The sequence below is a fragment of the Cyanistes caeruleus genome, chromosome 1, assembly GCF_971803275.1.
Source record: "Cyanistes caeruleus chromosome 1, bCyaCae1.hap1.1, whole genome shotgun sequence".
Taxonomy (NCBI): domain Eukaryota; kingdom Metazoa; phylum Chordata; class Aves; order Passeriformes; family Paridae; genus Cyanistes; species Cyanistes caeruleus.
The window spans coordinates 20,917,271-20,933,140 of NC_141701.1; the positions used below are offsets into that span (position 1 = coordinate 20,917,271).

At 45.0% G+C, this 15,870-nt stretch overlaps 1 protein-coding gene and 1 long non-coding RNA gene across 2 annotated transcripts; one reads left to right on the forward strand and one right to left on the reverse strand.

Moving 5' to 3' along the window:
* Positions 1–597: 597 nt before the first annotated feature.
* Positions 598–2,660, reverse strand: ODF1 (outer dense fiber of sperm tails 1). The gene is made up of 2 exons (XM_023920677.2): positions 1,208–2,660; positions 598–1,023 (listed from the first exon to the last, which is right to left on the reverse strand). The coding sequence occupies exons 1-2, from the start codon at positions 1,417–1,419 to the stop codon at positions 723–725; spliced, it is 513 nt and encodes a 170-aa protein (XP_023776445.1). The 5' UTR covers positions 1,420–2,660; the 3' UTR covers positions 598–722.
* A 5,181-nt stretch (positions 2,661–7,841) lies between these two features.
* Positions 7,842–8,160, forward strand: LOC147655360 (uncharacterized). The gene is made up of 2 exons (XR_015286833.1): positions 7,842–7,906; positions 7,988–8,160. It is a non-coding gene; the product is annotated as an uncharacterized LOC147655360 (long non-coding RNA).
* Positions 8,161–15,870: the final 7,710 nt, after the last annotated feature.

Consider the following 15,870-nt stretch of genomic DNA (forward strand, 5'->3'; position numbering starts at 1 on the left):
GCTTCCCATAGGAGTGCATACCCAAGTGCTGAGGCCAGGGCAGCAAAGTTAAAATTGCCTTCAAGCAATTATATTGACAATTTTCCCCCTCTCCCAACATGAAAAATATTTTCTTATTATTTTGGAGCCATTGATTGAGCAGGAAATACTGTCATCCCTTCCTCAGCTGGCAAGTGTTCTACCCTAATCCCAACTTTTCTAAGGAAAAGCTCTCTGTCCTTCATCCACAGCTTTTTCCAGCCAGGCAGTCACTGCAAGAACCAAACCAAGGGAAAAGAGCACAGCTTGATTTTTCTGGGAAAAGGTTCCTCCCCTCAAGGTGTTTATCATCAATATTTTCTTCCCAGAAATACCCTAGAGCTCAAATGGAAGAAGCAGGATTGAGAGAAGTGTCCTTACAGAAGTGTGACTCATCATAAGTGGTACCTCTCAGCCTTTAAAATCCATGAGATTGCATGTCCTGAATCCACCACCTCCAGCCCTGCCTTCAGTACCCAGCAAGTGACCACAGTCATGTATGCCCAAAAATATCTTTTGTGTTTTCCTGATGGCACTCCCCTTTTTGCCCGCCTTCAAAATGAAACTCACACAATCTGATCAGAGTGTTGCTTTCTTTTTTGGAAGAGGTAAGAGAGGCTGCTGACACAGTTCTTGGGACACACCTAGATGCAATGGGGAGAAGGGGGTGAAGCAGAGGAGTGATGGTGGCTCCCTGCTGCAGCTCAGCAGTTGCAGAGATAAGGGCAGCACTTGGGTGGTTCCACGATGTTGTTGGACTCCACTGAGTAGGTCACCTCCTTCTCGGACACCCCTGGCGGCAGGCTGAATTCCTTCATGTATTTCTTGTAGCTGCTTATCTTTCCCATGCAGGTGTTGTGCTCCTCCTTGCGCTCCGCTGCCACGGTCACCTTCCCATCTTTCACCACTACAGTGATTTCCTTGGGGTCAAAACCCTTCACATTGATCAAAGACAAACAGTTTTGATTACAGCATGAGTTCAACATCATGCCAAGTCTTCTCGTTCTGGAATTAAAACAAGAGAACAATCTTTACCTTCCCGTATCCCTTTCAATTTATTTCTCAAAAATGGCTATTTTGTTCCCAACCTACTTGTTTCAACCTTTACTCCTGACAGCAGTGTCAGACATCTCTTGATCCTACCCTAAAGGTTGACAGTGTCTGTAGAAAGCAGGCAGCTCTCTCTTACCTGTCCAGTCGTCGCTCCAGATCCTGTCTCGCAGAGAGGGCCCTTCTCGCCGGGCATCTGGGTGGGTGCATGCAGCAGCAAAGGGCACACCTGTGATGGCGAGCTGCGCACAGTCTGTCACGGAGCATCTGCAGGCGCAGGTCCAGCAGGCTCATCTGCTTCTGTATCTGCCTCAGGTTCTGCATGCGGTGTTCCTGGCAGTGCGCTGACATTGTTACGCTGTGAGTGTGTCAGGCTGAGAGTAAACTTGAGTGCCCTGAGAGCTGCATCTGGTGGTGAGTGTGAGGCAGACCTGGCTGCAGCTGCTCTGCAGCTTCCAGCAACCGCTGTGTGACAGCACGGGCCCAGGGCACCGCCGTTCTACCGCCACCATGGCAACGGCGGCCGCGGTCCGGGCACAACGGCAGCGCCCGCTGCAGCTCCCGGCCGCGGGCATGCAGGGCTGCATGGGGCAGGGATGGGCGCACGGTGCCTGGGCAGCAGAGCCATGGCCCGCGGGGAGTGGGACTCGCATGCAGTGAGTCACATAAAACTCAAACACGGTGTTGCTTCAGCGTGGCTGTCCACAACACCCAACGATGATACTGGCCATCAGCTTCCACCCCGCCACCTCTGACAAGAGCTGGAGTCCAAAACATGAAACATTCCCTCAGACTGGCCTGATACACAAAAACTAATCTCAGCATCAGCAGCACCAACACCCTTGTCTCTCAGGCATCTCCCCAGCGGAAGCCAGATGATGTGTTATTTTCCCAGGGTGAAATATGAATTTTGTTTATCAATAAATCAAAAGACCCAACTTATTTTATATTTAATATTTATATAGCTTCATCCATTAAAAAAAAAAATTGCTTTGTGCTTTATTACTCATAAAAGGCATCACTTTTTTGGTCTGAAGGCCAATCTTTTATTTAAAAGCTGAATTCAAAGCTGACAACATGTGAAAGGTCCCTCCTGTGTGGAGCCTGTACACCCCTCTGATGGCACTACTTTGTCTTTAAAACTCGTTTTACGCTCTATTCTCTTCATGAACTCTACATGAGAGCCCTTCAGGAGGTCTCTCTTGTCTGGTGGGTCTGAACCCTTTATTTCCCAGAGGGGATTTTGTTTGTCCAGCCCAATCTGAAAAGATGAGGTCTGGAGCAGATACTCAAACTGAGCATTGAGCTCAATCTTCCTTCTGATACACAAGTAGGGACCGCAGAAGCCACTACAAAGCAAAGATGCTGAACACAAGGGTGTGTATCAAAACAAAACTTCTGCAGGGAAAGCAACAGCTCAAAATAATTTGAAGTTTTAAACCTTCCTGGCACATGAAACTGGGGGGTTGAGGATTTGCCATGTGCCCCACAGGAGAGTGAGGAAGGTCTACAGGCACTGGTGCCATACATTGCTGACTCCTTTGGGATGCATCTTTCTGCTAAGGGATGTGAACTTTTCCCCACAGGCATGCTCATCCAGGGAGATTGTCCCCAGACCAGGAGAGCATCAGCACGGTCTGCAAGCAGGACACCGAGCAGAGGGACCTACAGGCAAAATAACCTTGGAGGACATCACCACATACCTGCTATCCATACGTAGGATAAGCAGGTGTGCGTGGGCATGAATCAACCAAGCAGGTACTTGCCAAGCTCTGCTCTCCTCTGCTGCCCCCTTTCCCACCCATCAGCACAGGCAGATGTGCAGTATCCAGCAGTGCTCTTGGTGCATTGCCATGCCTCGGGAACAGTGTGTGCATAGCCTAGTCTTACTGTGTCCCAAAACCTCCCGGCAAATCCTGCAGTAGGATGAAACACTGTGTCAGCGAGTGCCCACTGTGGAATTAATTAACCCAGGGGTGGTAACACTGGTTTACAGAGATTTCCTGAAACACCCCTGTGTGGAGCTCCTCATCCCCAAGGGCTCTCTCACACCAACCACATACCTGCACTTACATTTGTAATCAGTGTTTAAAAAACAGAAAAGCCTATCTGCAGGCAGGATGTTTTTGTCTGAAAAATGGGCTGTAGTTTTTAAAACAATGGAAATACAGAGCTCTGAAAGTAATTTGTAGCCTTAGTTTTCATTACTGCAGCAGCTAAGCAATGTTGGTAAAGAGCTTTTTTCATGCTTCTATTGCTGTTTTTCGTTACTCCCACACACTTTAAACTTTTGGCCTTCTGCTGCAAATCGCTCACTTTGCACTTAAAAGATGGATGGGTAGCTAGACTAGACAACTCAATAATTACTTTTCATATTATATTTTATGAAATTTCTATAAAGATCTGCTTGGCAATCATCCTCAGTGTGACTTCCTAAGGGCTGAGCAGAAGTGGGCACTTGCTATGGCTGACAAGCGACTCTTTTGATTGTGTGTAGTTGGAAAGAGCTTTGGAAGGTGGTTGCTGCCTCTTTCTACCACTTAGCACTGTTTGCAGATTACAGCACTGAGTATTACAAATTTAATTTCAGCATTCTCAGCCATATGTGATAATTTCCAGTAGTGCCTCCAGAGAGCTCACAGTCTGTGGATGTCATTTTTAGGAAAGGGGCCCTCAAAAGCATTCTGAGAAGAAAGACTGATTTGTCTCTCTTGGGAAATGAGGATGGCTTGCCTGATATCCCTTTCCAGGCTTTCACTCCCTTTGGGTGCTGGCAGTACACACAACCCATGCTCTTAACAGTTCTAAGATCCCACCTCAGGCTAGTACATGAAAGCCAACAAATGTTAACAATAAAAATCCCTGAATTACAGTGATTCCTGAAAATATGCAACTCTGTAATAAAGGGTTGGGCTCCTGACTCATGAGGAGCTATTTGATTTACAGAAACAGCTCACTCCTGAGGCAGGCTGATCTGCCATGTGTTAAACAAGCATTTCTTGATAGGCTGCTTCCCACAGCCAGAGCCGTGTCCACCACTTCCTCCCCAGCTCCCCTGCATCAACATGCTGTCCTGGGCTGGATGAGCCTCAGATGGGAGTGGGATGGATGGCTGAGCCAGGGCATGAGAATCAGGCTGGGAAACGTCACCCACTATGAGTAATGCTGCTGGTGCCTCTGGGATGTATCAGGAAGAGTTTTGTACTGCAGGAAGGTGAGCTGCTCTGTAATTATTTCCTGTGAGCTGCGGGAGAGCTTGCCTGCCCTTCTGGGCATGGATGGGTAATTATGGGCCCACACTGGAGGAATAACCAACCTCATGCATGTGACCTGGACAATGTCACCGCTGTGGAGCTGGTGATTCTCAGGCACAGGAAGTGACACTCAAATTTCTGTGGGTCTGCATGGCTGGCCCCACTTGAAAGGAGCACCAAACACTTCCTAGAAGGTAGATGGATGGATAAGAATTGTTTTGAGTAAAGATCAACTCCACCTTGAAGGTGTGCTGTCATTTCAAGAACCAATTCAGCTCCATTTCTCTAAGGGAAGGAGGGACTTCTGCCAGACAGTGTGTTACTGCAGCTGCTGGTGGGGTAGTTCCAGTAGTGCCTCTGCTAGAGAGAATCTCTTAGTATTTCTCTGTCACTGTAAGTCAGCTAGTGCTGTAAGTGCAACGTGGAGTTGCTGGTGGCATGCTGATATGTGGATGCTGCATGTTACCGCGACATGGAGAATCAGCAGGGTAACACCACTGTGGTATTGTGAGGGCTTCAGCTTAAGCAGGTTCCTACCCAGTGAAGCCAAGGTGAATTTTGACTTCTGCCAAGACCAGGCCTCATGATTGGGGCTGTTAAGGAAATGAGTCCACTAATAAGCCTAACTTGTAAGTGCTGTTTTGAAATTGTCTTGTCAATGGAATAGGAAATCCTCCTATTTCACATCTGCTACAGTCCCAGGGAGTCTGCACAGTCACCTCTGACCTGGCACGAGGAGGAGAACAAAGGAGTCCATGTGCTACAGCACCCATGTGTGATCCAGCCCTTGCCAGTCTCACAGGTTGGCTTGAACCCACTCCCACAGTGACCTGAAACACAACATCTCAACACAGACAAGTCAAACACAGTATAGGTTCTTTGGCTCCTTAAGCATTCTTGGCTGTCAAGGTCTTCCTGATACCCATGAAGTTGAGAAGCTCCTCAAATGTAAAAGCAGAATGGAACAATGGAAACTGGAAGATGTCCTTCATTGCTTACTGCCAGGTGTAACTGTCTCCCCTTGTTCACAGTGCAGAGACAGGGGCCTCTCCACTCAGAGCCCACTGCATTCACAGAGTCCATTGCATTGCCTAGGGAGTCCACAGAGATGCACTTAAAGATACTCCAGATGACCTGAAACTAAAAAAAAGCCCCTAAAAAAATTCCCCCCCCAAAAAACCCCCCAAAGCCCCACCAAATAAAAAACCCCAACCCTAAACCTCCAAAACCCCAAAAATCTAACTCCCAGGGCTGGGTGCACTGCTGTCTCTTTTTGCCCTTTCAAACACAATGCCTGAATTAACCATTTCTTCAAGGTTTCTCTTGGTCTCTTTTGAGCATGAACACATTAAGTTCAGCAAGTACAGATCAATTCAGGATGTGGTTAACAGATTTTCAGACCTATTAGGTTTTAACAGTGTCTGAAGCACTGATTTATAGGTACCAGCCAGAATCTCTTAACTCCCCAATCACCTTTTTAAGTGGGGTATAAGGATATCACTTGAAGCTGAGTCTGGACTAACACTCAGACAGAAATCCAGGTGTTGTTTAACTGAGAGTGCAGTTGCATACAGAGCACTGGAGCCACACACCACACTCAGGTAACCGTGTACTCAAATGGATAATAATGATAATTTTCTCCTCTTCTAATTTCCATATGGAATGGAAGTAATTAGCCATGTAACTGTGCCCCTTTGTGTCCAGCCAAGTATTGCTGAAAGTCTTGGAGCAGACCCAGGGTATCAGGATCCAGCTCAGCCTCCGGCAATTGGAGTAGCATTGACTTCCAATATGAACCTGTGGAATTAACTCCTGGGGATGGTATTTCTGGATTGCCAATACACTGTTTATGTAAATGAGATATCCTTTGATATTCTCTTGGTGTTACCAACAGATCTGACACTCTTTAACCTTGATAGGAAAGAATACTCCTGTTATATCAATAACTGCTTTTTTGTATCTTTCCTCAAGGAATTCCTTCTCCACTTGAAACTCATAATGGAGCAGTTGAATTCCTTCAATTCAAATTTAAATGATTCATCAAATATTTTGCACTGATTCCTCAAGCTTCTGCTCAGACACACTGATGCTTAGTCAACTTTTTTTTAAAATAATTGTCTTTTCCTTGTTTTCCTAGTGCTGTCCTATCATGTCTTCCTATTAGTGTTCCCACATTATCCTGGGCTCTCTCCCAGTCCTGCTCTCCCACTGGCACACAGTGGTGGGGATCTGAGAGGCAGGACCATATTTCTTACATCTATGTGAATAAACACCCTTCTTCCTAACAAGGTCTGGTCTAAACAGGCCAGGTGGAAGAAAAGGAAGGGGGTACCCTTCCCTTTTGCAGCAAACTGGTTAATCAATTCCTGACCTGCCCATGGTATTATTCACTCTAGCTATGCATGTTTGAATGTAATTAAAGCAGTGACAGGTGTTCCCCCAGCATACCTCAGAGCACCATGCTACCCAGCATCATTGCTAAAGATGCTTTGTCCCATGTGTACACAGGATCTTGACCAAAACATCCTGCAGCACAATGCAGTGGAGAGCAAAAGCCCATCAGTGGAATGCCAGTGGTGCTAATTCACATGAGGGCCTGGCCTGGCCAGGCCATCCCTGCCATTGCTCTTGTGCTGGTGGGGCAGTGCAGACCACCTGGGCTTTCAGCAGCTGCTTGCCATCCTGCACGTTTGGAGGGGAGATGCTATGGGAGAGCTCCTCACTGCCTCCATCAAACCTGTCCCTCTTCCCAAAGGTAGTATCTGAAAGCTGCTGCAATGCTTAAAGAGAGCAGCTTGCTGATAAATTGAATTTTTTTTCTCTCTGTCAAGCAAGAGTAATTTCTATGACTCCATACCACCTTTCTATAGCAAAACCAGGAGGATTGCAGCAATTTTCAGGTCTGAAAATAGAGCTGCTCTGAAAATCCCCTTGCTTCAGCTTTTGTTTTCAGCCAACATTAATGTATTCCTACAGTTCCCATTAGTACAAATAGTTCAGCTAACTGAGCTTCCAGAAGAGATGTAAATTGTGGAGTAGCTGAAAATGGTCATTACTTGTGCTTTCCAGTTCTCAGGTGGATGAACAAGACAGGTTGTATTAGCCAGCTGTGGACAACACCCCAGACAACACCTGAGAACAAGTGCCAAGAGCCACTGGTGCCTGTGTAGTTCAGTGTGTAATGTATCTACTGGGTCTTGTTCTTCCTTTGTAGGTATCTAGTCCACCCAAGTGCAAATAAAACAGTATTTGCTACAAAAAAAGTGCATTCTATGTTGTTAGTCAATAGTCTGGTATCTGCTTCTGTCCAGAAGAGTCGTCTACAAATGAAACCCAGTTTTGCTGCAGGAGTAGAAATCATTGTGCTAGTGCAATATGAGAGCTCTCTTTTAACAAGATCTCTCTCCTTTCTTCAACATCCATGTTCTCTTCAACAGAAAACAATTTGCATGTGCCTTTTGTTTTCTCTTCTAAAGGATGAAAGTAAGGCCTACCCACTTGTCAGAGAAGTGTCTAGGTTACTTGAACAGTAAGAGAAGACCTCTACTTTTCCATCAGTGTGCATCACTCTCCCAGAAAAGATGGTATGGGAAATAGGTGCTGCTGCCCTGGAAGGTGACCCTGAGCATCCAATGGGATGTGAATGAGAATTCCTTTTGTGGCAGGTGTGTTGGACATTTTGCAGCATCACTGAGTGCAGGAAGAGAGATCAGCAGAGATCACTGGGCTTCTTGAGATTTATGCAAGAATGGTTAGTGCTCTGTGAGACGTCACATTTTTTTGGGAGAGCTGGTTATTTCACACCTCCTTTCATTCCAAATTTGGAAAATAATAGAAATATCAAAACTAAGCTTATTGAAGTCCTCTGTTTACATCCTGGTGTTTGGATGTTTTATGGGATTCATATAAAACCAAAAAGTATCAAAAGTACTTGATAATGCTGTCAAAGTTTCAGTGAAACCAGTGATTATGTGAAACATTTCCACTCTTGTCTGTTCTGCTAGGAAGATAAAAAAAATTGTCAGTTTTAAGAAGAAATGAGCTACCATCAACATCAGCTGTACACTCCAGGCTACTAGCAGTGTCTTCTTTCAGCAGCCAGGTACCACCACCAGCCTCCTATCATTTCTGCAACAGCTTTTCTCTACACAGATGGAACAAGGCATGGGCTCTTGTGGAGACAAGAAAACCCCAATGTTAATTTTGCCTTCCTTTTCATTCTTCCCTGTTTAAAGGAGGATGGGGAGTTCTTGTTTGCACTGAGGATCTCCTTGGCAAAGTGCAACAACAGCAGTGGCACAGAAGAATGAGCTGTGAGCTTACAGGTCCTCCTACCTAATGCCTCTAAGCATGGTGAAACAGGAGGTGTGCCAGCCTTACTTTCTTCACTAAGTCTATCCTAGGGTCTCAGAGGTTTTATCTACAGTATCCTCAGAGCAGGAGGTAAATAAGGCTGGTGGCTAAAATTGAAGGGCTTCTCTTATCTTGTTTATGCAGTGGTTTAGGGCTGCTCACAGGGATGTGAACATCTACCTGGAAGTACATATTGACGTTCCACTCTACAAGAGATGCTTAACCACTTAAGTATCATGAAATAAGAAGTTCCTCAATTTATTAATTTTTATTTTAGTCTATATTTTATCTCTTTTCAATTGTTGGTTTTCAATCTGGGGAACACCTGGAGATTACCCAAGATTTGCTAAATCAATTTTCAACCTCCGTGAGTAATTATAAAATTGAATAGTTTAAGAATTAAAAATGGAAAAATCCTTTTTTGAGAGGAAAAATGAGTTAGCCTTGGAGCTTGGTGTTCTCTCCCAAGCAACTTGTGAAGTGTCTCTTACAATGTGGGAACAGCAATTTGATTGTATTATAAAACAGACTGGAAAAATGTACAAATCAGACTGACAGGCAGTTCCAGTCAGCAGTGGTTACAAAAACTCCAGTTCACAGCATGAGCCCTCTCTAACCACATCCAGGGGGTTCTATTTTTGAAAGGGATCAAAGATCTGACAAAAACATTCTCACCATCTCCATTTTAGAAGAATTCTGAATCACTCCATATGCCACGGTGTAAAATTTCAATTCTTTCCCTCCTCCTTTGGCAACACTGTTAGAGTGTGAGACAGGGTCAGACAGTAACTACTTGTATGACTGAGGAGTTTAAAGTTAAGCCTGTACTTTGATGAACCATAGCAATCATACCGTATTTCAGCAGCACTGATCTCTGAGATGGCCCAGATGCTTTGCACCTCCCAGGCTCAGGTCTGTGAGAGCTGCTGCTTTGGAAGAGGCAATTACCTGTGCACAAGGATGTTGTAGTGATGAGCAAGGCTTAGGTTTGCTCCAGAATCCTGCCTCTAACAGTCCTGACTGTGCTGGATACTTTGGGGAACACCCTTTCTCATTTCTGGCTGGAGACATGGTACTGCCACAGTATATCCTGATGGGAGGGGTCCAGTAGACACCAGTAGACTGCACAGGGCAGTGCCTACTGGCTTGGTGTTAGTACCTCACCTTTTTCCTTAGTGTCACACCTGCCTTTGGACTTGCCCTTCCTGTTTCTCCTCACTAGTCAGGTGCCCTGCATCTGAGCAAGACCTGCCCAGGTCTGTACCAATCTTAGGCCATGGCTGTAGTGAGCACAGAGACCAAGAGATGCAGTGACACATTGACTTGTGTGGCTGGCGATGATTCATGGGAGGAGCACATCTTTGCTTCAGGGCAACTGTGCCTACCAAAGGAGCAGGATGGACAACTGCAAGGGGTGCCTGCTTCAGTCATCCAGCACCAAGTGGAACCTGCATCTCCCAGCACCCCATCTGGAGCAGTTCTACCTTCAGAGCAGGGAAAGCAGATGGCTCCCCAGCTGCAGCCAGCAGGCACCTTGGGCTTCAGCCTCTTCAAAACTCTTCAGATCTACAGCAAACACATCCTCTCCCCTCTAATTTTTTTTCTGCAGCTGACAAAGGAGAGAGGTGCTGCTAGGACATGGCTATCCCTATCAGCAGCTACCCAGCTGAGTCTGTTGGGCCCTCATTTCTCCTCACATGCCATAAGAAGGTGCAGGGAACTCGCTCAGGTGTGGACATCACTGCTGTAAGAGCATGTGATGTAGGTGCTACTTTCTGAGTCACCAAGTGTGGAATCAGTCTTTGGATGTGACCTTACTCCAGTAACACCACTAGAATTGCTTTCTGTGCATGCACACAATCCTTTCTGAAATGCAGGAAAACCTTCTTTGAACCAAGAAAGCTCCAGATGTAGAGACCTGCCATCTGAAAACTATGATCTCACATAGTTTTTTTCTTGCTCCAGAAACAAAAGGCTCTTCTTTAACAGCTGAGTTTCTGCTTTTCCACACTGTTTTGAGTGCTCCCTCCTACAGCATCTCACAGGGACACCGTTCAAAAGGCTGCTAGACCATCAAGAGCAGAGCTAGTCTAAACCTGTCAGGAATACCCAATGCTGATTCCATATATTAATTATATGCTGTGTAAAGATTTCCTAAGAGGTTTGGTTTTTTTAAGTTAAACTGAAGATCTGGATCTTTTTTATGTGTCAACAGACTAGATAGACCAGAATAGAAAATCCTATAAGAGCCATACTTGATGTATCAGTACTATGTATCAGCATCACATCTTCTCTGGAGTGCCTTCTTTTGGAATGAGCCCTGTTATAAAAGGAATCATTCTTTAAAGGAGCATCCTAAGGTTTAACGCGTATTATTTATTTCTCTTAATTTATTGCTTATCTTTGAAGGAGCAGGAAATCCCCTTGTCTACCTTTTGAGTGCTAATGGCTTGTAGCATGATGGGTCATTTCAGCAGGTGGGCAGGGAGGAGTGCAGAATGAACAATATAACACGGATGGGTGGTGGCAGGCAGGAGTTTGCTGGTGACACACCTTCAGGGGGTTCCCACACAAAGGGAATTTCACAGACTAGAAATTTCACAGCTCTGTTCATTATGCTCACAGCAGTCATTCCTCCACCACTGTACCTCACATCAGCCATTTTTGCAAAATGCTACAAGGAAGTGTGTAGACAAGCAGCCCTTAGCAACCCCTGATAGACATTGCCTGTCTTAATCCCAGTTATGAACTGAGCTGACAGATGACTTAATGATGAAAGAAAAACATGGTCCCTGTTGATTCCTCAATCATTTACCTACCAGTTTCCTCATAGAAATTGACTTAAATGGTTAAACTATGAAGTAGCCATACAAAAGAAGTCAAGTGTTACAAGGATTAAGATACCATCATTAAGATACCATCATAATCACAACTACTCAGTACAAAATTTCGGGTTTTAACATGTGCATGCTGACACCGTGGACCTGCAGATGTAACATTTTTGATTGATGCCTCTCAGCTTTCTTAAGCATCCCCATGCAGAGAACCCACCTGAGGTGGCAGCATGCCTGCAGGAAATCTCTGCTGGCAAAGCCACCCTGCAGGTCAGTGCAAAAGAGAAGAGACTTTGGGGCCATGCCTGCAGAGGGCTAGTCTAGCTTATAGTTTACCTTATTGAAATCTCAGCATTGGCAAGGTTAGAGCTCACAGAAGCAAAGATCTTAGCAAAGAGCCTAATTAAGATGAGAGCAGTCTGGGCAGACCTCGCCTGGACACAGAAGTCAGGGCTTCAGCATTACTGTGGACAAGACCTTAGTGTTGAGTCCTCAGAGATGGTTCTGGGAACAGCTTACAGTCCCCTGAAGCTGCACTGACTAAAAATGACCTGTAAAGAATTTCCTGGTGTTGCATTTATAGAAATCAATGTGTACTACTATTTTACACCCCTGTTTTTAGGAAATGCCCAGGTTGGCAGGTGGTGACAACTCTCGTATAGGTGCCTGGGCTGCAAAACTTTTCCAGAGCACTGTAGAGGTTTCCTAGCAACTTTCTTCCGTGGTCTTTGTACTCAATTTTGTTGTTTGCCATCATAAAACAGTCTTTCTGCCTATTTAAACTAGTTTAGTTCCTTTAAGCTGGCCAGGCATTGGCAGTACAGCAGCAGTGTCTGATTGATATCCTTTTCAGCTTTTTATCCTTATATTCTTTTTCTCCAAAACTAACAAAACCTGAACCAATATAAGTGGGTTTCATGCTTTTTTTTACTAATCAGACCATCAGCCCATTGCTTAAATTGCTAAGCAATAGAAGAACTCCAAATTCAAAATAGAAAATCTAAATTTAAAAACAAATATACACAGCAGCAATGTGTTCTCTGATCTCTGAGTCTCTTACATAGCTTCTCTGGAATATCAAAACCAACAGATGTTGATCATGTGCTTTGGACAACTCTTTCCAAATACGTGAGAGACATCACATTTTTGAGCCAAAAATGCTCTTAAGAACAAGCAAAACCAAAGTAGCTAAACTGAGCTAACCTTTGTGAGCACGCATGTGCATCCAGTTTAAAAACAGTTTGAGGTTTTAAGCCTGTAAATTCACTGATACCATCCAGGTTTGAACATATTGAAGTGTTTATTCAGTATTGTGTACTGGCTGAGACAAGCAGCTTGAAATGACACCTTTTACTAGAAGGAAAGTGATGGAGCAATTTGGTGAGTGGAGAAAACTTTAAAGTGTTTGGATGTAAGAGGGTGCAAGAGAAAATCCCAGATTACCTCTGTGTCCTGGAGCAGCACTGAGACATTGTTTGTTCTTGAAGTAACTCACTACAGAAATACAGATCCTTGGCATTTTCCTTGGAACCTGCACTGCTCTGTGAGCTCTCTCATAGAGAGCCATGAACAACTATGATTGTATGATTTTATTGTATGATTCTATCAACTGGAGTGCAGAAGGAAATGTGGATTCAAGTCCCCCCATATTGCTGCCAGACCCCTTCCTGACCTCAGCAGCATCCATCCCTGCCTGATGCTGAACAAATCCAATATTCACAGGGCTTGGCATCCCACATGGGCATGACTGAGGCACAAACTCAAGCCTTCCAAAACCGCCCTATGTGAACTCTCTGCCTCTTTCCCCAGGCTTGGCTTCCACTATTTTAACCTGTCATCAGGCACCTCCACTAGAGATCAGCTGCACTTACATCCTTGTGCATGTTGGGGATTTGCCTGCTCTTGCCATTTGCCAAACTTTACTGCTATAAAATATTGGATTTCTTGCTCAGCACTAGTGCTTGCACCAATGTGGCTATGTCAGCTGTTGGCATCAGTTGCAGAGATCAGGGCAAACTTCCAGAGCAGATCAGACCTTGGACTTCTATCAAAACCCATCTGTTCCTGACTGAGAGTTATTCCCACCACCTTTTTAGCTGGGTGGGATAATGAGCTATTGAATACACAATTTAGCACAACATGGAGTTCTTTTAATAACTTTCCTCTACAGAAAGCCAAGGCTGCTAGTGTATCTTGCGTATACCAGCCAGGCCAGCAAGCTAGACGACTTACAGCTGACAGTGTCAATTGTTTTCAAAGTGTTACTGCAGTGCTGACATTTGAAAAGCAATTTAGTATTTCTCCCATGGCAGTCACTTCAAATATTCTGTAAATCAACCCGTATGAAACCATGGATGACAGTTACAACACTTGTCTGTTCTGAGATGCCCAGGCTGGATTTGGGTACGGCTTGTGCTGGGCAGGACTGGGAGATGAACTACGCAGCAAACACAGCTGCTTCATCCACCTAAGTCCACTTGGCAATGGGGGTGTGCAGGGGGTGAGCCTCACACCTCAGGTCCTGCCACAGGAGCGTTGTAATTAAAGAGCACAAGGGCTGGAAGGAATTCACGCACAGCTGCTGCAGCAGCGCTCCCTCTGCAGCAAGCTGCAGCACCAAGGGTTAACACTGCTGCCTGCCTCACAAATCTGCATAATGCCTTGCTTTGGCAGCTCATTTGCATAATTTTAAATTACTCTTTTGTCTGGAAAATAAAATCTAAAACACAGGTTCAGATGTAAGTGGTATATACTAATGTTTCATATCGTAAGAAGGCTTGGTTAAGTCTATTTGTCTGAACTTGACAACAGAGGTTGTAAAAATAATTTAACAGAGAGATGTTGTTTCTTTATTGCACAGCCCTGAGTGCCATTTTGACTACCTAAATAAGGTCTAATGTGCTCACCCACCCCTCACAGAGGGGATGAAGCTTGCCTACACACGCTCCGACTCTCCAGCTCTCCAGAGGGCTCTGCAGCTCCAGCCTTTGCCGGGGGTCCAGCCCGCCCCTTTCATTAAACTGCAGAAACAATGCAGCAAGTGAATCCGTCATCAGCGCATCCTTACCGGGGATGGGCTTCCAGGCTGTAGCTGTGTACTCAAGAGGTGTCGACACACGATGAGCTCAGTGTCCCACCTCCCACTGCCAGGAGGGATTCAGCTTAACAGAGGATGGATACCTACATTTCCTCAGATGAATCACACTCCCAGCTCCATTGACTGCCGTAACTAAGACTCTACTGCCTCGTGTGAGAGATTGGACACCTAAATTCAGGTATCTGCCTTCGGGATCTGATTCCCACTTCAAATTCAGCTGACAGCCTGTCAGCTGACAGCCTGTGAGGTGGTCTTTGTGGGAAGAGCCCCATACCTCTCAGCTATTCTCTCCCTCACCCTGGGAGACAGATACAAAGCACAGTGTCTTCTACTCTCAGTGATGTGTTTCAGTGTAGGAGAAGGGGCTATTAGCCTGCAGCAGCACTTCAGTGTGTTTTAAATCATAGCTTATCAGAACAGCAGAATAAATCCCAGGAAATAGAAAGCCAAATGGATAAGTTGCCTGTCATTATGACTGAAGCCTATTTGAACTCCTGCTCTAGTGCCTTACATACTATAAGATTCTCTACATTCCTCAGGCAAAAGCCTGTAACTTGTGCATTAAAAATTAACAGCATTTCTAAATGGGACATCCCAAACCAATGTATTTGTGCTCTTGCCTCTGTAATCCCAAAAGCTAGGTGACAGAAGAAGACATTTCCCAATGGACACCAGCTCTGCCCCAGCAGTGTGCTTAGCAGACATTCTGCCCAGAGGAGCAGCCAAGGGGCTCCCCTGCCAGCTGGAAGGCACGGTGACAGGGAAAACTTCAGGCAAATTTAGCTGGGTCTAGGTAGGTTGTACAAACTGTAAGGGGGAAAAAGGCCAAGTATAAGTACATAATCATGAGTGAACAGATCTGCCAAATGCTAAAAAGTTTCTACCTGGCTTATTTAGTTCAGTTTTTCTTTTGCCCAGTGCTCAGAACCTCTGCTTCAAACTTTGAAGTTTCCTGCAAGTGATAACATACTGACTGCCCTCCTTCAGATTCTAGTGACATTACAGTTTTCATGAAAATGTTTCAAAGATGACTTAGGGCCATATTTCTTCTCCTTTCCCATTTTGCAGTATCTAAACCTTTTGCTTAACACCTTTGTTAAAAAATGGACAAAGTAGATACACAGTATTAAACATTTAAGCCCAAATAATTTAAGTCTCAGTTCAGAGCAAAAGGCAAGTGAAACTACCTGTATGTTCCATTAGTAGCAAGTAATTCTGAACTTGAAAATCTGCCTACAGTTTCATGTCAACTACATGCCTGTCT